At 40.1% G+C, this 27,171-nt stretch overlaps 1 protein-coding gene across 3 annotated transcripts; it reads left to right on the top strand.

Moving 5' to 3' along the window:
* The first annotated feature begins 2,118 nt into the window (after positions 1–2,118).
* Positions 2,119–26,911, top strand: arhgap17b (Rho GTPase activating protein 17b). Of its 3 annotated transcripts, XM_053337776.1 has the most exons (21): positions 2,119–2,476; positions 6,877–6,916; positions 14,600–14,704; positions 15,388–15,464; positions 15,695–15,806; positions 16,112–16,188; positions 16,402–16,504; positions 16,908–16,976; positions 17,112–17,193; positions 17,788–17,915; positions 18,410–18,521; positions 18,616–18,697; positions 18,962–19,042; positions 19,747–19,860; positions 19,980–20,071; positions 20,795–20,933; positions 21,751–22,029; positions 22,634–22,755; positions 22,840–23,250; positions 24,760–24,811; positions 25,529–25,658. In XM_053337776.1, the coding sequence occupies exons 1-20, from the start codon at positions 2,424–2,426 to the stop codon at positions 24,765–24,767; spliced, it is 2,286 nt and encodes a 761-aa protein (XP_053193751.1). In that variant the 5' UTR covers positions 2,119–2,423; the 3' UTR covers positions 24,768–24,811; positions 25,529–25,658. The 3 variants fall into 3 exon arrangements, with proteins under 3 accessions (XP_053193751.1, XP_053193750.1, XP_053193752.1); XM_053337775.1 differs by lacking the exon at positions 24,760–24,811 and having other exon boundaries at positions 25,529–26,911; XM_053337777.1 differs by lacking the exons at positions 21,751–22,029; positions 24,760–24,811 and having other exon boundaries at positions 25,529–26,911.
* Positions 26,912–27,171: the final 260 nt, after the last annotated feature.

The raw sequence follows: 27,171 nt of genomic DNA, 5'->3' as shown, positions 1-27,171 counted from the left end.
ATTTACATTGGTTGCCTGTCAATTTCTGTATTGATTTAAGAACTTGATTTGAAATGAAACAATGAGTGTGATGTGCAAGTGCTGAATTTCAGCTTTCAGAGGTGATCACATCCATAGTGGGTAACTACAGCCCTTTGTGCCGATGGGGGAGGTATTTATTAAAGGGCACATGACATGCTCTTGGTGATTTTTTGTTATTTGTATACTGATAGGAGTTTGGATGTCTATGTTAAACATGGTAAAAGTTCTAAAACTTCAGCCTGCTCTGAATGCTTCATTTATAATGTCATCTCCTTTGTTGCTAGGACTGTCCCATGGACTGTTCACATTGTCAACTTACATATTTCAGGTCAAAGGTGTATGGATGTACAGAAAAAGAAGTGAAATACTACTGTTTATCTATGTAGACTCTGGAGCTGGTGGAAGCCTCCGGGAGCTAATTGATCAGAACAGAGTGGGCTCCTGGAGAGGGGGGCCTTAAAGTGACTCTCTCTCGTTCTCTCTCTCTGTCTCTCTCCCCACTGAACTACGTCTTGCTTTGATATGCAGTAACATATTATCTCTCTGCTAAGAACACACCTATGCAGGTTTCGCATCAGTATTTTACAGAAGTGGAGGACTGCAAAAACATAGCAACATAGCACTCAAGTAAACAGGGAAGTGGTCTCAGACTTTTGGACCATAGTTTGAGTATGTTTCAGTTGCTTTTGTACTTAGTTTATGAATTCACACTTCTGTGTTTAACGATCTGCATTTGGGTACTTGAAATGTGTATGATATGTCCCCTTTAAGTAGAGTACCATTTCAGTTAATTTGATGTTGAATGAATCACAATCAAAGCTAAAAAATCAGCACTTTAATTCCATTATGCAGTGTGCTTGAGTACAGAGCCAAGAACAACTGTCCAAATACGTACATATGTTATTATAGGTTTTTATTTATTTATGTAATAATTAGGGGGCACATGCACATCCATAACAATCTGTGGTCTTAATGTTGTCATATATAAAATTAACAAAGAAATGGGATCAAAATAGCAATATGCAGGTAGGCTACCTTTTGGTTATTTTGCTTTGTGCATACTGCCTATTGTTTTTTTAAATGTAATCATGCATGGGTTAGGGTGTAGAGTGAGTTTGTGTAGGAAATGGTTAACCTTTCATAAATACATAAGAGACCTTAGGCTAAACTTCTATCAGAAAATGTTATGAAGGTATGAGATATTTCCCAACCACAATCTCAGTTCTGATGTTGAAGCTCAGAGGAATCAGTTGGGACTTGCTCTGTCAGTTAGCGGGCTACAGCATTTTAATAATTATATTTGTAAGCGGAGCATTACATTTGATCAATAATTTACCTTAATAATATTGTTTTCAAAGTAGTAGTGTTTTGTTTTTTTAAGTTTGTAAATACATCTTTTAAATTATTGTGGTGAAAACCAGTATAATTAAGTCTCAGTAGCAAACGTTTACTGGGAATGTTGATCACTCTGTTTTCGATTACATAATGAGGAATGGTTTATTTTGAACATACTGTGTATGCGTATGTATCTTTATGTAACTGTTTTTGATCATTTTATACCTCTTTGGTTTTTAGTGTAGGTTTGTGGAATGTTGTGTTTTGTGGAATGTTGTTATGTTTTGGCCCCTAAGGGCCACCGTACCAACCCGTCTGGAGATCAGATTACCTGGATACATTTAACCCTCTCTGAAGTTGCCCAAACTGGCCCTGCATCAGCAGTTAGAGAGTTGAATGCGGTTAGAGAGCAGCAGCGGTGATTTATTGGGCCTGATTTGCATTATTACAAATATTGTTTTTGGCTAAATATAGTCTATGTAATTTAACTCACAGTCTTCCCACATTAATCCATAGGCCTAAATATCTTATAAATAATCATCCCAATTATACACCGTAATACGATATTTTCTATAGGCTGTGCTTCATGTGCAGACTAAAACTTGTGTGACTTTGCTGTGACCATGACAGACCAATAGCTGAGTCAATGCTTTTCTTTTCCTTTTTTTCTGCAAAGGTATCACATGTCACCATTGGCCCATGCAGCATACAGTAGGGAAGTAAAGGCACTTCCTTCTTCCTACCACACTGGTTGCACTCAAACCAGTCAGTTTAACAGGACTTCACGTATTCATGACAATGGGGATTCAGAGGACTGACAGAGGCCGATTCAACTGACTTCTCTACCGTCTTTCTGGAGTGGAAGAGTGACGGCTGCTGTTACTGGGTTTAACCAGGAAAACCATTCAGTTGTAGCGCACTAAAGTGGTCGGAGCGCAGCCCTATCTGCCACAATGGCTGCGACGTAGCGCAACTTTTGGATCCGTGGTGGATGATCGACAGCACTCCGATCTGCCGCTAACTTTTACAGACTTGTAGGAGACACCGAGGAGGAAAAAAAAAGAACCATGAAGAAACAGTTTAATCGCATGAGGCAGCTTGCCAACCAGACAGTTGGAAGGTGGGTGTTTATTTGAACAGCATGCATTGTTTCAAGTTGATATAGCCTATATATATGTATTTAGGTTGGCCAACATTGTAACATTTTATAATATTTCATTTTGGTGTTTCCCTCGATTGTCATCTGTCTTTTTTGTTGTGGGCGGTGTCAGAAGGGCTGGGCCAAGATTTTCTCTAGCAAATAATAGTTCATTAAGTTTAAGAAGCATCAGTTTAGTGATGTGAAGCAGAAGTTGAAGTAGGCCAGTAAAAAAAAAGTTTGAAACAGTAAATGAGATGGCAGATGAGTTCAGTGTATAAAGTCACTGTAATGTTTAACTTATAGTGTGTCTACAGTAGTACGTTAGTGACTTCATTAAGGCCTACATTTAGGATTGCAACTAACAATTCATTTTGATAATGATTAATCTTCATTCTTCATTAGGGCAGCGACTAACAATCACTTTTATTATCGATTGGTCTGTCAATTATTTTCTCAATTAATCATTAGTCATTGGATGTATGTAATGTGAGAAAGTGGTGAAAAAAATGTTACACTATCAAGATACAACCTAAATGTCCAGTCCACAACCCTAATATATTCAGTTTACTGTCACAGAGGACTGAAGAAACCAGAACATATTTACATTTATAAAGCTGGAACCTTTTCACAATGTTTTCTGGGGGGGAAAAAGACTCAAAACGATGAATCAATTATCAAAATAGTTGCCGAGCATGTTTTATGTATTGATTTAGTCAGTGAATTAACTAATTGTAGTAGCCATAATCTTAGTCAATGTCAAAAAAGTCTTGTTTTATCACACCAAGACTCCAAAACCCTACAAACTATAAACCCCTATGCTATAAAAAAGCAGCAAATCCTCCCATTTGAGAAGAGAGAATGGCTTATTTCTGTTGATGGACTAATTGAGTCATTGTTTCAGCTCTTCGTTAGATTCCTCATCAGCATATCGTATATCTTATATATATATATTGGGCCTCAGAAAAATATTGACTCCAATGGAATATCTCCACCTTTCACTCCAGTAGGGACCGCAGTGCCCAGAGGTATCTATACAATATTATTTCTGCAGTTGTAGAGTAGTGTTTGCGCACAAGCACACAATCTATACCATCTCCTTTTCCTCCTCTCCTTTCATCTCCGTTCCCTCAGGGGTTTCCAGCCCCCTGCTCTCCATCAGCAGCTACCACTGAGAAGATGTCTTCACTTATTACTACAATAATGGCGTCTGTAGATGACGCTTAATGTTTCTTTCAAAATGACTCTCTAACCAAAAAGCCTTTTGCCACTGGCCTTGGATTCCTCACATATACTCCTCTATATATATTTTGTAAGAGCTGTAAAACTCAACTGAGCAAAATGACAGCTTGCGTACAGAGAGGCTGAAGTGTTTGCAAGCTCACACCCACTGTGGATTACGCTGCATTCAGTTAAACCTGCCACATATCCTCTGGTAAAAGCTGTTACCACAAACTGTTTCAAACAGTCAAACGCCATCCTGCCATACAAACAGGCTCAGTGAAACTTGAAAGGACAGAGCTTAAGCTGGTAGACTTCTCCTATCTATTTTACAAACCACTGAATTTGTCTCCCCTATGGCAGTTTGTAATGATGTGGTTCTCTGTTTGGCTCAGGAAGGGCCAGGCACAGAGAGTTTTTGTGGAGTAAGCATTTCCATGGTTGTTGTTGACGGGGACGCAGTGGAGGGCTGGGGGACGTCTCGCAGCCACAGAGGGGTGTTTTTGTAAAAAGAGGAAGCCAGTTTGATGTACATGTGATTAATAAGGAGGAAGCATTTTGATTCACACGTAGTTACAGCATGGAATGAGCTGGCAGGGTACAGTGATTATGAATACTTACATTCCTCTACAGTACTTAGGACAGATAAGCATAGAAAGAGTTTTTTCTTTTTTTTTTTAAACAACAAAACTTTAACCTGGAATGAAAATATTTTTTATATTTTTTAAGTTTTAGCAGTTGGCTTGTGTTTGTGATTGACTGCTATGAATTAAAAGTCAATGTATAGAGGTATAACAGTATGTCGTACAGTTACTACTCTATTCTAGCTTTTTGTGTTCTGTTTTCTTCAGTTTTCTTTCAGGGTCGCAGCTCCAGCATTGTGGGAGTCTATTCTTAGAACAATAGCTGCTGTTCGGGTCCAAGCCTCTACTCCACTCAAATCAATGCTAATTCAATATTGATAGGAATCTAAAAGTTGTGCTTGTAGGTTTTTTCCTTCAGAGGCGAGCCAGTGGAGCCTAATGTGTAATGCGATCATGTGGATCAGTGTGTAGGTGTTCAGGCTTTAGATTGTATCTCGTGCCGTCACATACAGCACATCTCTACCTTTTGCCAGATGTGTTATTATGTGTTAACAGCTGTGTCTGTTGATACCACATGAAAACACCCCTTTTTTCTATACTTTGAAACTTTAGTGAGGATAGTCTTCTTACCCTGGATTAACCCTTTGCTTGCTGCAGTGTATGTTAAAGGAATAAATAAGAAAAGCAGTGACTAAATATGAAAAGAGAGAATTCAGGAAGCCACAGTAAATAGAGAAGAGCACATGGTTTTGTTTTGACCATAGTCCAAAACACAAAAACAATCAGTTTGTTATAATCAGAGTATGAAAACCAGAAAATATTATCATTTGGGAAACAGGAACCCTTGAACCTTTAGCATTTTTTCTTCATTATCAAAATAGTTGCCACAAAAATTTTAGGCAGGGTATCATTTGAATATACCTAATACCTACACTAACCTGAGTTTTTGCACAGATACCATACAATACTTATTTCAATACCTTTTTAAATACTTTGAAAAACATCTAAGTGTTCAGATGCAAATGTTAAGTTTTAAAGCAGTCAAATAACTGACTTCATAAAGATGTCTTAAATCTGGCAGAATCGTGAATTAAATCTAATAAAAAAATGAGCAAACAACCAGACATTTGATACCAATATTGGTGCTATTGGACTGTACCCAGCACTTGCAGTATGTTAGACTGGCCTATAACAGAAGACCTGAACGTCAAATCATTGATTATTGAATAATTTCTGATTTCTAGCTTTGTGCCAAAATGAAAAAATCTTTGCTGTCACCTCGACTATTCTAAAAATGTCTTCTTGTGTTTTGATTAACAGTGAGAAGCATCTCAGTCATTACAGTGGAAAGCCTTTATGTGGAGGGTGGAGCTTGTGAAGATCTTATTTCTGAGTCTTACATAGCATTAGGTAATCAGTCCTGTGTGGGAGAGGGTTAATTGATCCCTGCGAGATGTAAATCTATAGTGTGTGCTAGGTCTGCTCTGGTGGAGGGAGGGAAGGGGTCCGCAGGGATTTATGTGTGTACATGTAATGCGGGTGTGTAGTTGGTGTATTTGTGAGATATTGATGGGGTTAGTGATGACCTTGTTTGATGGTCTCACTAGCTCAGCAAGATTCAATTCAAGAAAGAGGAAGAAATGCACTGGAAGTTTGAAATAGCATTTAATGACGTGAGTGAGTTTCCTATGTCAGGTGTTTATGACATTATATTAATATTTCTTACACTTCTGTTTGAGTGATGTCACTATCCTATTTTCCAGAAATGCTGCTACAGTGTGTTTTGGTGCATTTCAGGCAGCAATGAGCCACTTGCCCCGCCCCCCCAGTCCTTCTCGCACAAATACACACACCTTCCCCCCCTGTTGCCATAACAAACAAGGTAGAGATGACACAACAGGAAGTGTGTCTTTGGACAGGGTGGAGGAATGGAGGAATCCGACAGGTCCATCATGGAAAACAGCCACAGGCACATGTGGTGATGGGCTTGTGCATTAGTGTCTATCTCAAAAATTGTGATTTCACTTTGCAAACAAGTATATCATGTGACTACATTTTTATTGTGGATTGAACCATGTGTAACGTAGCTGCAGGCTCACACAGTGCAAACTACAGACAGGTTGGGCAGGATAGACTTTAGTTTGGTCTCATCTTTTACAGCTGAGTTCAGCAAGTTAGTTCTTGTTTCACTGAGATAAAGTGTTGCATTTGATATATAAGAAAACACAGTATGTCATGGAGCTGTACTTTTCAAATGCAAAAGATTAAGCAAATAAGACAAATACTGTGTGATCATGAAGCATTGAATTCAAAGTCAAATGCATTTCCTATATTACTGTTTTATATATGAACTCCGGACATGACTGGAGAATCAGATCTGTACATTTTCTGGAGGTGCACTTTCACACATGTAGCACACAGCAGGAGTGTCAGATGTGTTCTCCAATACTGGAGATACTCTGTTTAGTGTAAGCAAGACAGGACATGGTACAGTAAATGCGCTGTGGTTATGAATCTATGTTTTTAAGTGTTTTTTCTCAATTTTCAGTCTTTGATTATTTGTGATTCTCTCAACAGAGCTGAGAAAACAGAGGTGCTGAGTGATGACCTCCTCCAGGTGAATATGACATTCTTCTTTATTACTCTTTGTTTGCATCAACAGTTTGTGTGCTTCATACAGTCTGAAAGTCTGCTGAAACAATGAAACATTTCAAGCTATGAAAACTGGAACTCAGTTTTAAACTGCCATGTCAATAGTGTTGGTATGGTGTTTACTGCCTTCAAACTGCTGATGCTATTCTGGGGTTAAATGGTCAACCACTGCCTGGGGTGTTAAGATGCATCATAATTTATCATTCTATGATGACATGCATCATGGACATCAGTTTAAAAAAAAAAAAGCATAAGCAGTTGTACCAGGTTTGGGGTTGTAATGGTATTTGCTTTCTTCTTGTATTTGTTCTGCCTGGTGAGGCATAATAGCATCTTTTGTGAATTTTCTTTGCATTACTAAATATCACTTCACCTTGTAAAATGTGACTGAACAACAGTATTAATCACGTCAGATATATTTGTGGCAATTTAACAGGGATATTAGTTCAACACGTTCAAACAGGTTGCTTTGTTTCCTTGAGGACATTCTCTTTTAGACATATTTATCCTTCTATTTACTTTTAGGCCAGTAGGGATCTACTGGCAAAACAATCAGATTGATTTTTAATGTAAAAAACACAAAATTTAAAAAAAGAAAGAAACTATACTAGAATGTGTTGCATGAAACTATGATGATATCACAAATATATCATACTGAATGAATGAGCTGACTGGATAGTTGCACCTCTAGCAGCTACAGCTGTGCCTGTAAGAGCTGGCACAACATGTTTACAGGTTGTTGTAACTGTGTGATTCAGTATCTGCCACCTTATTTTACACCACTGTATCTCCGTGCTAAAACTGCTCTTATAAAAGTTGATTTCTGGAAGAGTAAAATTCGGAAGTAATCAAAGGACTTACAAGTTCTCCTTATAGGCTCTGTTAAAGCCATCATGCTTTAGCAGCTCTTGATGCCAAGTCCCCCTGCAGTTTTGGAGTACAACTGTTGGCATTAAAAAGTTACTCTTGGGAGTCTTTCATTCAGTAATGACTCGCCAGCTCAGGGGTTTGGCAACTGTAGAAAAAGTGGCTCAAGGTTTTCCACTCAAGGCAAACCCTGGCAATGTTCTGTTATCTTGAAATCATAATGGATATGCGCTGTGCATTGAGTGTGTGTGTGTGTGTGTGTGTGTGTGTGTGTTGGGGGATGGGAGTAGTCTGGCTAGTGAAACTGTGAGATCACTACTTGGAAAAGAGGGTGAATAAATAGGAGAGAAACCAAGAAGACAGAGCATTTTCGCAGAAGAAAGGAGCTTTTGTGGAAGGAAAGTAAAGGTGAAGTTAAAAGCTCTGTTCAACCCTCATTCAGTCATAGAAGTCAAAGTTTTATGACATGCAGCAGTGACCTATGAACACTGTGTGGGTCGCACACACTGTAACGCACAACACAAACACTTGGCAGTGAAAAAATTAAATATGTCATAAATTTTAACTAATATATGTTGACAGTTTTGCTGTAATCAAGACAAACAGTCGAGGCTTGGCTTTTGCTTTAACAGTGGTAATAGTTACATTTAGGCATATATATATTTTTTTCCATTGTCCCAAAAGCACAGAGCTCAGACTGACCCAACCCTTCCAGAGAATGCTTTCTCTCGTCTTTGGTCCATGTCCTGAACGACAGGAGCTTTGTGCTGTGTTAGACATTCCTTTAGCTCCAGCTCTCAGCGAGGAATGTGATTGTCAGGCGATCAGCATAGTGGAAGCGGCTTGGAGGTCTTTTGGCAAAACAGCTTGAGCTCCAAGTTGGCTGTCAGAATCCGTGTTTTACCAGAACATGTTCACCACATGGTTCATTTTTCAGATTTGCTACCTGATTATAGTCATCTCTGTAACATGTGTGGCTCACAGTTTACCGGCATAGTCCAGTGAATCAGTACTGGCATTTTAATTTAATCACACAAGCTGGGAAAGTTTTTCTCTGAAAAACATGAGCAGAGAAAGAATCACTTTTCCTCTCCCGTTTTGTCCTGTTTCCCCCCACCAGCACGCCCCCACACCCCCTGCTCTAAGCTGTCCAACATGAAATTTGACACTATGATTTCCATGGTGTCGTAGTAGCTCTTTTTCATTTTTCCATAGTGCTTTTGCATTGGCTAAGGTATTTATCTTGTTTGGACACGTCCTGCCTCAGTGAGAGAGTTGAGGAGGCTGTCAGGCTGAATTGTATCCCTGCCTGCCTGGCCTCATACTGGGGAGAAAGTCAGGCTGGAACTGGTCCCATCTCTGTATTTGAATACAGTCGAGGATACACAATAGACTGTTATTGTTGTGGATAATGAAGCATATCCATATCTGATACTGTATGTTGAGCAGGTATCCACTAGGTAACCAGCTGTTGAGCCAAACAGAAAATTCAATAGTGGGTTTTTACTGTCAGTGAGAACATCAGCTCAGTCTGACACTTTGTAGTAAAGAGTTAGATGAGAACATTGATACCCTTGTCACATCTGTATGGTAAATGAAAGTAGAGTTAGCTTAGCATAAAGACTCAAAACAGGGGAAAACTGTACGCCTGGCCCTAAAGTAACAAAATCCACCTACCATCACCTCCAAAGCTCACTAATGAACTCACTATATCTTGTTTGTAATTAACAAAATTGGAGTGTAAAAACGACACATTGTGGTTTCATGTGCTTGAATATTTCTTGGCCGGGACAGTAGCCTGTGTTTACTGTGTGCCAAAGTTTACTGCAAGAAGTTACTATAGCCCCGGCCAAGAAAGAGTCTGGCACATAAACCCCATAAAACAGCAAATGGTCATTTTTACACTTCGGTTTTTGTACGGCTTAAACAAATAACATGCTCATTTGTTAGCTCTAGAGGTGCTGCTAGGCTGATTTTGTTTAGCTAAGCAGGCCAGCTGTTTCCCCCTAGCTCCATTTTTATGCTATGCTAAACTAACAGGCTTCATATTGAATTAAGTGACAGACAGCTCCATCTATCCTCTTATCTAACTTTCAACAAGTAAAGAGAATGAGCATATTTCCCAAAATGTCCAACTGCTTGTTTTTCAGGAAACATGACAATCTGGATCATTGCTATATTTCAATTCTGTTTCTGTTTAAATCCTGCTCTGTCATCAGCTAACCAGCAGAACTCAGCTAAACTGCCAACAAGGTCAGCCAGTTAGTAATCTGTCAGCCAGCCAGCCAGCCAGCCCGTCAGTCAACCAGCTATCCAGTCAGCCAAAAGCAGCTCCAAGCCAGAAAACAAAACGGTATCCACCCGTTTGGTTCCTCTGTGACTCACTAGGTTTGTTCCATAATTTCTTCCGTGGCAGGTCAGAGGTCGTCTGCTCCTCCTGTTCGCTGCATTCATTGCTATCTGGAAGAAAAAAAAGATGGTAGTAACTGGCCTGTAAACCTTTGGACAGCTCCTTAACTGGAAAAGTGGGTGGAAGGGATAGTTTGTGTTCTGTTAATTGTCAGTGTGTGTGCTTGTCTGTGCCTATGATTAGCAAGTTTTTTTTCTCCCTACAACTCTATGACTTCAGTTTGTTGGTGTGAGTTTCCTTAATTGAGTTTCACCCTGAGAGGCCACATCTCAGAAAAGTAATTTAGGCTTCTTGAGAAGTGAAACTGACTAATTAAAGGTTGATGATGTTAATGCCTGAAATAATCATCAGAACATTTTTATTCCATCAACAGGAATGTACAGAAGATGAGTTTTCATTTTCATAATGGCAAACTTACACAGAAATAATCTCCTATTGACACTCATTGTTAAATTTAGCTCCAGTTTACATTTAAGTTACAGAGATAAGCATCTAATTTAAAAAAACAACAACAAAAAACGTACTTGGTGATCTTTATGATATTGTGAATGCTTAACTATCTCAGGTATGTCTCAAGTGTGTATTTATACACACAATACTAAAGTGAATGTAAACCACTGGCTGCCTGGAAGATTAATAATCAACCAGAAAAATATCAGAAAGGAACAAGATTAAACACCAACATTACTAATCATATTCCCAGAGGACAAAAGGGACCGGAGCACACTGATTAAATCACAATATTTAATGATGCTATCTATCTACTACTAACTATCTCTCTTTCACTGTAGAACATCATGAAACCTTTGTCTACTTTCTAGACCAAACATTTTACAAGGGGAACAACAGTAGTACTCTTCTAAAATATGAGAGTAACCATCCAAAACAAATCATTTTCAACATTCCTAATGGTCAATTCTTGAGATTACTTAGAAACTGAAGTACTATTACAGATTTCCAGTCTAAAGCTGTTGAAATGAAAGAGCATTTCCAGCATAGGGGTTGCCCTACATCATATATCTCTTCTGCCTATTAGAGGGCCCTAAAGTGTATACATAGAGGGAATGCCTGTTAGTTAAGAAAACTAAAGCTGACAGACAGCTTCATTCTGACACTAGAAAACCACCAAGCTGCCTAATCAACCTACAGGTTTTTTCCACTGTGGCCACGGTGAACAATCTTCTAACTCTGACAAAAACTTACTTTACACATCCATGTACTGTTAAACAATCCTCCATTAAATCCTTCATTCACTGTAGCAGCACACACATTGTGTATATGCTCAAATATCCCTATGGTCTGGTTCATGTCAGACAAACTCACACATCACAGATTCACATATCTGAAAGTGAGAAAGTCTAAGTACACAAAGTTGGAATGATGCACTTGCTCTACATTATGTACAGGTTAACCACAGCTCTGCAGAATCTGTACAGTTCTGCGGGATAGAAAAAATGTTAGAAATTCTTAGAGGTGGTAACATCATCAACTCATTGCCATGCAGAGAGGCATATTGGACTCTCTCTCTCTGAACACAGTGGAGCCCTTTGGCATTAATGAAGAACTGAATTAGCCATGTTTCCTCTAATTTATCACACTTGACTTTGTCTTTGTCGAGTTTTTTTTGTTTCTAACATGGTGTTTTTGTTTGTGTGGCACTTGGACACTGACTATGGCAACTTCCACCTTTTGATTCATTATCCAGTAGATTCGAAACCCTGTTCAATCAATTATCCAATGACGATTGTACACCTGGTTTAGGCGGTAGACTGTGGGGTTTGCCTCATGTCTGATGAAGACAGAGTAGTGTTGAAACATTAGTCTGTTTGCACAATTAAAGGATGTAATGAAAAATCTGATGCTTACTTCTGTGACAATAGTTATACATAAGTGTGAACTGTGGTTAAATTATATCTCAATTACATAACAATGTGGGTCAAGAGAAGCAAACCACTTAAAAAAGGATGTTTAAACTCTGACATTTCAAATGTGAATTGTACAAAACAGACTGCAATTTGATATCAAAGATATGATATTTATACTCTCTGGGGTCTTTCAGTTTACACTCACTGAAAACACTTTCAATCAGCGACAATGCGATCACTCAGTGCATCCAGTCTGCTGTACCGCCCACACTGCAGTCAGGCCTCTGTCTTTGCTTCTTGGCAGCAAGTGTTGGAAGTCTGGATCCAATCGAGCCGTCACTAGATAGACCTAGACTTCCATGCATTAATCAGAGCTAGGGATCAGCTGAATTGTGAGCGAATCAATTGGATCCAGGCGAGTGAGCCAAGTCCAGCTGTGGTCTGGCATGGAGCAACAGCTGCAGGAAAGAGAGAGGAGAGGGAAGAGCACAGACTTGCATGCTGTAAATAGCAAATTAGTAAGGATAAAAGGGAGGGATAAGGGAAGAACACTTAGATGGGGATCAGACAGCAAATGAGGGGCACTCAGATGTAGTAACACAGCTGGATGTTTACACCGAAACAGGAAGAGGAAGTGTATACTTAGATGACAGGCAGCTTGTAGGGCGTTAAAATCAGACTGTGCGTCTACCTTCTAATCTTGGATCCCGCTACCAGTAAACTTCAGCCACAGCACAAAACCCAATTTGAACAGTGACTTTAATTTGCTACACTTTGGTTATTAGGACTGCAGATTATCTATAAATCTTTACTGAAGACCGTTTCCCAAAATATGTCAGTTTTTAGTCACTCACGTTTTTTGGGTCAGAGATATGTTATCACCACATGTTTGTGCATCTGGGAGCAGGAACTGTTTAGAAAAGTGTCTCTAGTGGTGCATTCGTAACCTGATGCTCCAGATGGATTGTAACACAGAACCATATGAGAAGTCGACCTTGTTTGGAAAAGGGCAAGTACTTTCAAAAATGACTTAGCAGGTGATTGGATGAACCATCTGTCTATCACTGTCCTACCTTGTGTTGGCTGGATTCGCAAGATCACAAGAGAATCCTCATAGGACGCTGATTGGTCCGGACACAAGTGCCTAACATGAGGCCTTGCGTGATCTCGTGAATCCAGCTGCCTCGCAAGGTAAGTGGCATTCAAGGACACTCTGACATTCGAGGTCACAGAGTTGGTTGCTTTTTGACGCAAGCCAAAACAAAATGTACTTGTCTGAACAATCACATCAAGGTTCTTTTATTAGCTGTTTTGAAACTTTTGGTTATATCACCTGGTCTTGATCAGCAGATGGAGTGAGCCCAGTTGGCATTGAATTGTATTTCAAATTTTTTTATGAGCACATCAAGGACTTCCTGTCCCAGTTGGCTTAAGAATTGATTTTTCAGAGTTCATTTTAGACCTTGGAAACAGCGGTTGACAAAAAAGTTCTACCTAAAGGTCCATTTAATAGCTGTTTTTGTAGCTTTTGATCAAATGCTGTCAGTTGCAATTTCCAAAGTTAAGAATTAATCTCCAGTGTCAGTGTTTTTTTGTTTCTTTTTGTTTTTTAAATTAATTTCAGCTTTTTAGCATACAGTGTTTTTCAGCAGTCAACTCTCACATTTTGGATGTATGCTTGTTGTTTAATGCACTAAAGGCTTCACCTGCATTACCATGTGATAACGTAACTTTAGCGACTAAGATGAATTCTTTGTTAAAGAGCTAAAATATTATTTGTGAAGGATTAATATGTCAGGAATATTTAAAGTCTCTACAAGGGGCGAATGAATAGTTTCACATTAGTAAAGTGAATTTAAAAGACTTGCTGCATGGAAGGTTAAAAAATCAACCAGAAGAATGGGATAATGCTGTTTAAAAATCTACACAGTTTGTAGCTAAGGAGGTAACATTATGCAAAACCACAAGAAGTTCCATATAATACATGCACATGAGGTATAACTACTAGATCAGGCCACCATCAGACCTGCAGTCAGAATGATTCATGTGTTCATCCTTGATCTTATCTCTGCATGGAGTCTTTTATGTGTTGAGACAAATGTTTCCTGTTCTCAGTTAAGACCACAATCCATCAGTCTGTATTACTTACCTACCATGAGTCCCTCCATCTGGCTGTCAGTGCTGCCTGTTGTAACAGTCCATGCTGAGAGACGGGCAGAAACACGAGCTAGACAAACAGCATCTTCCATCATCGTTCAGTAACAAAAGCAGGATGGAAAGTTTTTCAGATGGATGTTGGCTCATGCAGCATCTTTATTTTGATTTGTTGCTCTCACCTGTTCTGTTTCTGTTGAACAGGAATATGTGTGCTCAGACGATGAAACCGTCACTACACAAGTTTCCTTCATCCTGTTTTAAATCAATCAACTGAACTCTGCTCGCTGTTTGCCTGTTTTGTTTGTTTCGATTTTTCTTACATGGTATCGCATGTGTTGTGTGTTTGCAGATCGAGAGGCGGTTGGAGTTGGTGCGTTTAGTGTCACACAACGCACACAAGAAGATGGTGTCCTGTCTGCAGGGTCAACTGGGCACAGACACTGAGAAGAGACATGTAAGATCACATCATTTCTCCTTATCACTCATTTCATTCACCAGCTGGACTTTGTGGAAACACACGACTCTGAACACGCCTTCATAGTTTGAGCTTTCGTTAACTTATTTATCTTAACTTATCACCACAGAATGTAACTCATTCAGAAATTAAATAAGGATGACTCACTGACATCATTGTCAGCATTAGCAAGGCCACGTTATCTTGTGCTGTGAGCACATAACATCTCCTCTTATGTAACACATAGATATGAGAGAGACTCAGGAGAGAAATATTCAGCACTGGCAACCTGCCAGCATCTCTGTTACTATCCCAGCCACACAAACACACACAAATAGAGGGAAAAACAAATCTGGTGGGAAATGACTGTTTCATGCTACTTTTTCACACTTTTATAGTGACTGAAATTGTTTAAGTACACGCTTGACATGCCCTCCAGTATGATAAAAGAAGCAATAAGCAATGCTCCTTTAGAAAATATTGAATTGACTGGATGCTCATCACAAAGTTGTTTTTAGGCTGTTTGTTCAGTTAAGGCAAATCCAAATCACAAAGGCAAACATGCCAAGATAAAAGAGACAAGCTGATATATGAGGGAAAGTTCTTTGCTCTAGTTCTATCCCAGTAACTACATTGCATGCTAAGCCTAATTTACTGGTCTGCTTATGTTTGCCCCTCCTCAGAAAAAGCTGCCCCTGACGATGCTGTCTCAGGCAATGCAAGAGGGAGGCAGTCAGCTGGGGGATGAGAGTCTGATCGGGTGAGATGGAAAACTTAACCACAAGATCTTATTACATGCAAAACCAGTTTCAGAAGCATTTAAGGACATATATTAAAAATCATTTTTGGATTGAAAGGAAGGCGTATAGTCCAAACAGGACCTTTTTAGATGATCATTTTTCTCCCTGTGAGGAATGGAGCATTGGCTGTCGTATTCATATACACTCCTGCATGCATGTGTGCATGTGTGTTTGTGTTGTGTGTGAACAGTAAGATGATGGACGTGTGTGGAGAGGCAGAGAACCTGTTAGCCAGCGAACTGATGCAGCATGAAGTGCAGATTGAGAGAGACATCTTGGAACCTCTCAACCAGCTGGCAGAGGTAAAACGCAGACACTGGCCAGACACTTCATACTGTCCATTGGAAATTTGTATTTTTTGTGGCTAAGAAGGCTATTTTTTAAATGAACCCTTCTTCTTGTTTATATGCAGTAAACTTGTACAGTCATACCGTGTGTTTAATCTTATAATTGTGCCAAAGTCTCCATGGCCTATGGCATCTTTTTGTGTTATATTACAATTCTGCATAATTCACATTATGAGAAAACTTTCTCATGGGAAAGTCATTCCCAGTGCTGATTTTGACTATGTTTACTCATGCTGTGATCCCCACTGTTTATCTCACAGGTGGATATTCCAAATATACTAAAACAGAGGAAGCAACTTGCCAAACTGGTTCTGGACTATGACTCGGCCAAGACGAGGTACACTTGTTTATAGTCACAGTTGTGTAATGTTGTGGGCTGTAATGTCTTCAATAGATTTGAGTTATTTATTAATTGCCGACTTGCCCTCCTTTTTTTCATGGTTGACTTTGGTTGAAGTTTGCATCTGTGATGCAGGGTTATTACAAAAAAAAAGTTGTACTTGTGAAATCAAATACACTCATAAGTGTGCAATCATTTCTTGAACTGCAGGTGGTACCAAGCAACAAAGTCCAGCAACCCTGCCATGGCAGCTAAGGTTGACCCTCTCAAAGATGAGATGGACGAGGCTCTCAACAAAGTAGAAATATGCAAGGTAGGTTTATATTTAAATTTCTCTGGCAATTCAAATCTTTTTAATTTACCACTTAAAATTACATTTATAATATAAAATAACATTCTATCACACAGCAGAACAATGTGGTCCTAATTACACGGTATGTGCAGTGTTTAATGTAGACATGTTAAAATGAATAGCTATACATTCCAGCCAGGGCCTCTTCATCAGGTCAGGATCTTATCTAATGAACTGGTTGAACAAAGGAGGCATTGTAAGAGGAATGCATCAAGAGCTATGCACATTATTAGGATCATGTAATCTAAAGGGTTATTGCTTCGTCATCCAGAGTTCACCTATGTCTTAAAGAAAAAATGCTTTGTAAGGTGCAGCAGAAAGTTTAGGATTGCAATCATAGAAACATATTTTTTTCAACCCACAGGACCAGCTCTCTGCAGACTTGTACAACTATTCCTCCAAAGAGGGAGAGTATGCACAGTATTATGTCATGGTGAGTGGCTTAACTGAACATGGAAATGTGATGCAAATATTCCACTATAACAGCAATATTTGATGACACAGAACGACTACCTGCTTCCCTGTATGCCAATGGTTTGTGTATGTGATTTATGTTCATGTATTACAGTTATTAGAGGCCCAGGCAGACTACCACAGGAGGTCTCTGGCAGCTTTGGAGGGGGCTATACCCAATATCCATTCACAGCAAGGTAAACAGCAAGGCATAAATCAGACATTCATTAAATCTGTAAACAAGATAAGAAAATGTAACCTTTCGTCTCACTTTTTACCTACTCATTAAACTCCAATATAGTTGTAGAGCTGAAATCCATCTGTGTCCAAGCCCAAACAAGCTTATCTTACCTTGTTGGTTTTCACCTGTTCCGGTTAATTGTGCTAATAAAGCAAATAAAACAGATCTAGCACAATGGAATGATTTCACAGAGTCCAGATTTTGTGCCTTTATCGCAGTCGCAGTTGGAAAGGAAGTTGCATAATTCAGTTTTAAACTTTTAAATATGTGTGAAATTATAATATTCTATCATAAAAGCGCACACTTTTTTCCCAGACTCTATTAAATCAGGATTTCTCATTTGTTTCAGAGTTCCCCTAATCCCACATTTGCTTTTTCTCTGATCCTGATAAGTGAATTACTAACATCTTAGTGACATACATACTGTGCCACAGACAATTTCACACAAAAGAAAATGACTAAAATCACAACTTATCACACCAGTTTCTGTCCATGAAGTGCAGAATAGTTGACTAAGATTAGCTCAAAAACTTATGTACCTGTCTCCTAGACTCCTGGATGGAGAAGCCGGCGTTTGGCACGCTCCTGGAGGAGCACCTGAAGAGAAGTAGCCGTGAGATCGCCCTACCTATAGAGGCCTGTGTCATGATGCTGCTGGAGACCGGCATGAAGGAGGAGGTACGGGTGTGCTGATAGAGTGGGGGAGAGAGGGAGACAATGAGAAACTTTGGTAAAATAGGGCAGAGTTGAAGCCTAATTGATCAGGATTAGGGCATAAATTGCAACCATAAAACTTGACTGCTCCTCTGGAAGGAGATGTGGGTCAGGACCAAGGTTAGCATTGGGGCCACAGGAATAAGCTCTGTATGTGTGTGGAGGCATCTGCTATCCATTAGAATGTTCACCATTACACTCTTCAAATGTAGCCTTATGCTTGGACTCCCCAAGGAGCATGATTTAAGACATTTTGATAAACGGAAACAAAACTCTGTCTGCTACTCATTCTGAAAGACCCACATCTCTATTGGTGATGAAAACAATTCCTCTCTTGACTTGGGTGGATGGGGCACTTAACTTCTCCTTTCCTGTTACCAACCATGGAAACCAGTCACCTTTACCTGTTGAAAAAAACACAACAACGTTAAGCTATTTTCTCTGCATGCTTCTCACAGGGCCTCTTCAGAATAGCTGCTGGAGCTTCAAAACTGAAAAAGCTGAAGGCGGCGCTGGATTGTTCCACCTCACAGCTAGAAGAGTTCTACTCTGATCCCCATGCTGTCGCTGGTACAACCTCTTCTACAAATCCACAAAAATTGAAACCATCTGGTCCAGTTCATTTTCTCATAGCTTTTCTCTTGTGTGTTTTTTTTGCACTCAGGAGCCCTGAAGTCATACCTCAGAGAACTTCCTGAACCTCTAATGACTTTTAGCCGTTATGATGAGTGGACAAATGCCTCAAAGTAAGATGACACACACACACACACACACACACACACACACACACACACACACACATACACACACACACACACACACACACACACACACACACACACACACACACACACACACACACACACACACACACTCAGTCAGTGCTAATAAGCATTAAACACACACCTGAAGCAGTGTGTGCTTAAAGGCTGCTTTAGATACTCTGGTACTTATGTAACAGGGAAATATTTTGTGTGTGTGTGTGTGTGTGTGTGTGTGTGTGGTTTCAGTGTTTCTGACTCTGACAAGAGGCTTCAGGCCTTATGGGTGGTATGTGACGGTTTGCCAAAGACCCACAAAGCCAACTTCAGGTAAGAGCATCTTCTATTGTTTTCAACATATGTTGTATAAGGCACTCAGATGATGCAATACATCATATTGTTACCACAGAAACAGCACGTTTAGCAGAGCGAGAGCAGTAAGTGCTTCATCTGTGTGTCTACACAGGAGGTGTAAGCCGGTACGCAGGCTGTGTAGATAGTAGGATCGATCGACAATGATATTATTAATACATAGCCACATGGTGTTAGACTGAGTTTCTAAGAAACAGAAGTGAATGTGTGCTAATTTCTGTTCTGTTTCCACTTTCAAAACTGACACAGCAGATTTTAACAAGTTGAAAAACAGAAACCTGTCTTACTAGAAGTCATTCCTTAACTTTATGAGAGCAGTCACTTCTGCTTAAAATAATGATTACCAACCTGGAGAGTCTGAGAGATCAAAAGTGATAAAATAGAAGTGAAAAAACAAGGACTGTCACAAGAACATTAAAACAGTTTTCTGAGTTTGCTCTAATTTCAGTTTTTTTATTATGAAATATTAGATTCTTTTACATCTAAAAATGTTTCAAATGCAACAATCCAATAAGATAATTTGCTGCTCATAACTTGTGTCCATATTAAGAATGTCTCTTTGCTGTAACGGATCACAAGCTCTGCTTAAAAGATCAGTCAGCCTGTGATGAAAAACAGCTGTGGATGCTTGGGGATTGTAAAGCATCCCTTTACTGTTGCAGGTATCTGGTGAAGTTTCTGGCCAAACTGGCTCAGGACAGCGACGTTAATAAGATGACTCCCAGCAACATCGCCATAGTCCTGGGACCCAACCTGCTCTGGGCAAAGACTGAGGGGTGAGAACCTTTTACACTCTTCACTTCATATTTCTGTTATCTATCTGAGTACGAAGTGAAGCTGAGGTTAATCAAGCCGTCCTTCCCTTAATGATCTGTCCATCTGTGGTTGTATTCAGGACGCTGGCTGAGATGGCAGCAGCTACATCTATCCATGTGGTCGCCATCATCGAGCCCATTATCCAGCATGCTGATTGGTTCTTCCCTGAAGGTAAAACACCTCTGTTTGGTGTATTTGCAATAACACTTCTGTATGTATTGCCTAAAAGGAAAAAAGAGAAAATAAAGTAAAACAAAAGTATAGTATGTGACCCGGCCCAAATAGTATGTGGCATTTTTTCTGAATGTATTGAGTACTGCTACAGCAGAGTTTAGAAGCAGAAAATCCTTTTGATCTCATCTGTACTGTAGGGATGTGCCACCATTGCTTTCTCCAACAACTATGTGTAAAATCATTAACCAATTGCAGTAACTAGATGTTTGTCCTCTAGTTGTCAGAGTGCATTTTGGGAAATGTAGGAGTTGCTAAATGTAAAAACAAAAATTGCTAAGTCCTTGATAAGAACATAGTCCACACCAAACGAAAAGGAAACAAAGTAAATTACAATATTCAACACTACAAAAAACAAACGTATAACTTGACCTTCATCATCAGATTAAGTTTGCTCAGTTGTCATGGATTTGTAGATATTCAATTTTACTTCCTGGGCACTTTAGTGGTTTCTCATCCACGTTGGCCATAAAATGTTCATTACATCTACAATTAAATGGGCAAAACTTTTCTGCTGTTGAAGTTCAAATAATGTTATTGAAAGCTCCTGAACTCTGTTGCACTGATGATATTTAGCTCTGTAAATTAAATGCAAGCATTAGAATATCATTATCATTAGCAAAATCTTCATCAGTCTCTTCTCTACCACTTTCTTGCTTCCAGATGTGGATTTCAACGTGTCGGGCATGTTTGCCTTGCCCTCTCACCCTGCAACCCCGGAGCCTGAACCCAACCTGGACAGGAAACGCCCTGGCAGCCTGGTGGGGCAGGACGGGGAGAGTCACACCCCCCGTAAAGACAGGTACCTGTCCCGGCCCAACCTCAGCCTCAGCCTGCCCCTCACCCTCCCGTCACGTCCCAAGACATTGAGCAGGCAGGAGTCACGGGGCCCAGCAGTGTCGGCCCTCTATGTAGTGGCCAACGAGTCCATCACAGTCACTGAAACGCCCACTGAAGATCTGCCCAGTCCAGACTTCAAAGCTGTGCAATAGTCCAATGTAGTTCCCATGAATCCACTCGCTGATAAGTAAAAAAAGGGAATGATGTTTCGTGTGATTTTTATAACAGATTTTTGTCATGTTTACGTAATTTCAGCACAAACTAATCACTTACAGTATGTTTTCCTCTAGGATGGTACCGAGCATGTTTAAAAAATGAAGCGGGAGACATTTTGAATATTTTGCAATGTTGTTGGGATATAACTTCTTGTCTAGAGTTATATTCTCTTTACTGTTTACTGTTATTCTTGTGTACTCTTGTGTTATCTCCTTTATTTCCAATTAAAGCTTAGGTCACCCTGTAGGTTGCTGGTTTTATGTTTTGTGTGGGCTTCCTCTATTGCATTTTGTATGGTGTGGCATCTGTCTCTTCTGTCCCTGCGATGGTGTTGCATTTCAAAGTGTTCTATTTAAAAAGGTTACTGTCATGCAGTTTTATGTCCTTTTTTGGGTTCTTCTTTCTGACTTGGTTTCATTTAACTCAGGAAGTGAGTATCTGTCTGCCTCTCGCACCATCTCTCTCTCTGTCTGTCTCTTTTTCTCTTTGTCTCGGTCTCTTTCACTCTGTCAGACAGTGTGGTTTGCCTTCCTGAACTCTCTCCCCTCTCCCCCCCTCCCTAGCACTGTTAACAAACTGCCGGAGCCCACCCCACGTAGGGCCAGCACTGTAAATAGAAAGCAGCCACAGCTAACCTCACCCACCTTCCAACCCCCACTGCCCCCTCTGGAAGCTACCCTGCCTGAGCCCCAGCCCCAGGCTCTGCCCCCAGCTACAGAGGCTGAGCAGCCTGGCCTGAGTGGTGCTGGTGGTGCTGCTGGCATTGGTGGTCTGGGTGGTGGGGTCCATGTAGCCACAGTGCAACCTCAGATTGTAGCCCAGCTCAGCGCAGAGGAGAGCAGGTAAGGAGCGAGCTGAGGTAGCAACAATCCTCCACCGCCTGCTCGCAGCCAATCAACCAATCCGGAGCTCGCCCGCCCTTTATGTTTGTCCTGTGTTTTGATTGGTTGTTTGTATAAAGCCATAAAATATGAAGATCAATGTCTATAATATCATAAATTTGGCTTCATGCTAACAAATTAAGAATGTATTGCAATAAAAATCATGTGATGCTTTGTTTACAGGCGACCTTTATCATCCCCCTGCTTGTTGTGATGATTGACCAAACATAGACTGTCTTAAAAACATATACTTGCCTTCCTTCCTGCCCAGCTGTCAGTGTGTCTGTCTGGTGTTTGACTACTTTGTGGCATCTTTTGATCTTGCATGCAACACATTACCAACCTCAATTCAGCCTTTTGAACAAACTTGTGTTCTGATTTTGCATCCTCTTGCAATACTCTTTATATTGTTTTGTTTTTTTTAATGAATCATTCCTCATATGATAACCTCCCTCCTCCAATGTAATTAGTTGTTTGTGTCATGCATGAGCTCTTGCACTGATGTAGCACTTGGTCTTTGAATGTAAATCACAGTTGAACATTTGGATCTGTTGTATTTCTGCAGCCCAGCCCGTGAGCTCATGTCCACCCCGCCTCCCCAGAGGAACGGTTCAGCCAATCTTACAGTTGGAACCTCACACTCTCAGGGTGGGTCCAGGGGGCCCAGTCCACATATGGCCCGCAGAGGTGAGAAAATGTTCATTTCACCCTTGTCCTTGGCATCACTGATATTGATAATATCATGTAATAATTGTTAAAATCCCTCCGAAGGCACCAAAAAGCAAGCCCCAGCCCCGCCCAAACAGGCCAGCCCATTCGCATCCCAGCTTGGTACCCAGATACCCGGGTCCTCTCATCACCCGCCCATCACTCCTCGACGTTACACTGTCAAAGAGAACCCCATCCACGCCCCGAGCCACCCACCCCCGCAGCCTCCTCAAGCCCAGCAGTCTCAGGGGGAGTCAGAGCCCTCTCCCCCCAGCACTCCAACCCCTCCAGGCACTCCACCTCATGATGGACCGCATTCCACCCCGCTGCCTGCCTCCCACTATGGATCTCTCCCTCGCCCCGCTAGGCCAGCTCCCAAGCCACGGCCCCGACCCAGCATGCCACCTCCCCCACAACCTGCAGCAAATGATAATGGTAACGGCATCTGCAGCTCCGCTTCCAAGATCATAACAGGTAAAATGCATGACACCTCTGCCTCACAGATCCCTTTTCAAATACTTTTTATAGTAATACATTGTTGTGGATAGCAAAGTGTGGTTTAAGTTAGATTTAAAGGTTCGCAATTTTTCAAGTCAGTCCTAAAATAATAGTGCCCAAATGAACACTTAATGTAGTCATTCCTCCTATTCGTACTGACCATCAAGAGAAAAACTTCCATACTGTATTTCTCGAATTTGTGTTTCTTGTTCTATTCTGTACACACAACATCTATTACATGTCTGTCTTGCACCCCTGACTCATTGACTTGACCTTCAATGAATGGGGGTGGGGGACAAAGTCCACAGCCCTCCCTCCATGCAAAAATGTATCAGCTCCCGAAATTAGTCAAATTAAGTCAATATCTTTAAAGGCTACTGTCTTTTTAATGCTAATTTCCCTCTTTTTATTAAGATTCTTCTACTGCAACTAAACAGGGTTACACTGTCCATGAAGGGGATATCTTTTTTTACTAAAAAGATTGTACCTGTGGAAGATATCCTCTTTATTTGACTTCCACAGATGGCTGAAGCCTCCTATTATCTTCAAATAAACGTTTTATCATTATTACTTTTTTTTTTTTTTTCTTGGCATAGACACCTTTTATTTCAATAGTTGACAGACAAACATGGGAGAGAGAGGGGGGTGTAACATGCAGCAAAGGACCTCCGGCCGGGATTTGAACCAGGGTCGGCTGCGTACGTGGCATGTGCTCTAACCACTCGACCACCTGCGTGCCCGTTATACTTTTAAAAAAAAAATCAAATCGAGGACTGTGAATTTTGTTACCTATCAATCACATTGTAAGAGCACTTGGAGGGTATCTTCTCACGGTCGGTAGGAACAGGGGGAATGGTTACAGTGAACCGAACCTGTTTCATTGTTCATACAGGCAACTGACTGACTGTTGTTTTAAGGCAGATCTGAAACATTGTGAACCCGTCCTTTTTTTAAGAAAATAAGAATGTGCCAAGCAGCTTGAATGAAGGAAGGATAATAACATTTCAGTGTACTTGAACCCCACAAAAATATTGCTGCAAGAAGCCCTACTAGACAGTATGTGTGTGCTTGTGTACTGTATGATCACATTATTCCTGTGGAAACTCATCAAACTCCAAATACACAACTTGTTATGGTACACTCATCTAAGAAAGACAGTCAAAAAGGAGTCTTCTGTTTATGCAGCTAGCAGGTATTTTAATAAAAAGTTTTTGTAATTACATATGTTATAAAACACTGTGAATAATGAAGTTGGATCAAGAAGAACACATCTTAAATGTCAAACATAATTTGCTTTGTGTAGAGCGACTGAAATCCCCTGCTGATCTACTGATACCGCATTCATAATTGAGTGACTTCAGCTTCCTGTCAGGGCATTACTTTATTTAGCTTGTGGGCTTTTGGTTTCACTGTTTCTTAGTGCCTCACACACTAAATATGACTGTGGTGATCTGAAGCATGACAGGATGTGTGTAAATATTGCAGATGTCTGAGCTGCCGGCCTGCCTGTAAGATGAGCTTTGCAAGGCAGGTAATGGTAAGGATCTGTTTGGCTGATGCGTTGCCTCTGTGTCCACTGCATGTGTGTGTGTGTATCTGTGTGGGGGAAACAAAGAATGCAGCCATGTTTGTTATTGTTGCCCTACACATACTGGATACATGAATAATGTATGATAGTATGTATTTGTGCGTTTGACTTGCATTTTAACTGCTGCTCAACAAAACTAACATGCTTGTGATTGTTGCACCATCCCTGATGGTGAGGTTGGATGGCTTTTTAGCTGGCTGTTTTCTGTGATAACTAACATGCGACTAAACATACTAAACTAACTTTAAACTGGCAGTGTGCTGTTATTCTGCGCGTTCTCTTGCACTTCTTGAACAGATCCATGTTGAAAAATTGTAAAGATTAACACACCAAGGATACTCTCCAACTGCATCCACCTCGAAAACACTCACCTGGTACTATAAATGCCATATTGACTTGAGTTATTAATTAGAGCAATCCTTGGTGTCTTATTATGTCTTACTGTGTGTGTGTGTGTGTGTGTGTGTGTGTGTGTGTGTGTGTGTGTGTGTGAGAGACAGTGTGTGTGTGTGAGAGAGACAGAGACAGTGTGTGGGTGTGTGTGTGGGTGTGTGAGAGGGTGTGAGGTTGGTTTGAAAAAGTCTGTGTGTGAGATTATGGTTGACTTTGATATCTTGAGACATTTCTCAGCTGATGTGTTTGCTGACCCTACTTGTCCTGTAATAGATGGAGGCCTGGTCATTAAGGGGATTGGACGAGCCCTCATCCCTGAGGTGATTGTGGACCAACAAGAGGAGAGCTCTGCTGGTCAAGAGCCCGCTGCCACTGAAGACCCGCCCCTAGTCCCTCAGATCCGGACAGAGAGCACCGCTCTGTGAAAAACGAGGGATTAATCGCTGACATCGAAAAACCTCCATCATTCAGCCGATTTGAATGTTTTTTATCCAATATCAGGCAGGTAACTCAAAAGCAATGGATAATCTCGATATTTCCACCCTCAAACTCACATATCTGGGAAAAAAATGGCTGCATTCTCTTCTGCTACACTGAGACTCAAGCTAGAAACCTCATCCTGCAGTGGTGGTATTAACCACAAAATCCCTTTTCCAGCTATCACTTTCCATTTCAGACTTCACATCGAACTTTGCTCTACATTCTGAGTATTTTGAGATTGGACTGCAGAGGCTTGCAAGACTCAAACATATAACCTGAACCATTTAACAGCTGAAGTCAGTTGTCACATGCTTCTTTTCAAAATCTTACTATCAATACTATAAATTCAATAATATGAATGTTTTGGAGACAGAAATCTGTGAATCCGGCACCAGGTCTGACTGCATAGACCTAATAACTAGTTAGGTTTTTTTTTTTTTAATTCATCAGCACAGTATGTGTTGTGTTAGCCAGCAACTCTTGATCTATTTATCTTGAAACACAATCACATTCTGGCATTTTTCATTTTCTAATATTACAGTTTCAACTAGCTAGATGTCAAACACACTTCAGCACCACACTGTAAAAGACCAAAGAAGGCTATAGGCCAAAGGAAATTAAATTTAAGTGTACTGCTGCTTGGCTTATACAATGGCTTTTAATGACCAAATATTTTGGCAAGAGTGCAATATAAAAAGCAGTAGTCTTCCAGTACATACACACTCATTTTTGGTATTCCAGGCAATTTCTTTTTACTTCATGGCATCTAATAATCTGGAGTTCAGTAGAATTACATTTGCATTTTATTTGATTTTAACCTGACCTGATTTACCAAACTCAAAATAGCTTTAATGCACAAGATTACTTTTTATTATCAAAAGGGATTTGTTTCCTCACAAATTGATTGTTTTTTGGCAAATATTTTTAATACATATTGTAGCTCATAAATGATCACTCCCACTCAAGAATAAAGCTATGACCAAATATAGACAAATAGTTAAATTCTCTTTTGTGTATAATTTTTACAATGGCTGACGCTGACAATCTTTACCTTGTTGGGGTATTTTTTCAGCTCTTTGATGATGTTTTTTGTATTTCTTTGCAGCATTTGTATGGTGGTTTTTCTGCACATTTTGCATCATTACTCTTGATGATTAAAGATTGTTCAGCATTTTACTGTGTTGTCAGCTTCTTCAAACAAGTTTTTTTGTTGTTCATACAAATTTAAAACTTAAACATGTAAAATGTCATTATGTATGGATGTTTTTCAGTTAGGCTGCTTTTAACATACAATGACATTACCATTGTTTCAAGGCAAATACATTTACAAAAAAAACCCTGCAAAGGACGTAATTCCACACCTGAAAGCTGTAAAAAGCATACTGGGAAAAAAAGATTCCTTTTACAAATAAAACACGGCAAGGAACTGTGTGATT

This window comes from Scomber japonicus, chromosome 18 (genome assembly GCF_027409825.1).
Source record: "Scomber japonicus isolate fScoJap1 chromosome 18, fScoJap1.pri, whole genome shotgun sequence".
Taxonomy (NCBI): domain Eukaryota; kingdom Metazoa; phylum Chordata; class Actinopteri; order Scombriformes; family Scombridae; genus Scomber; species Scomber japonicus.
Note: the sequence above shows the minus strand (reverse complement) of the source record. Positions and strands in the feature narration are given on the sequence as shown.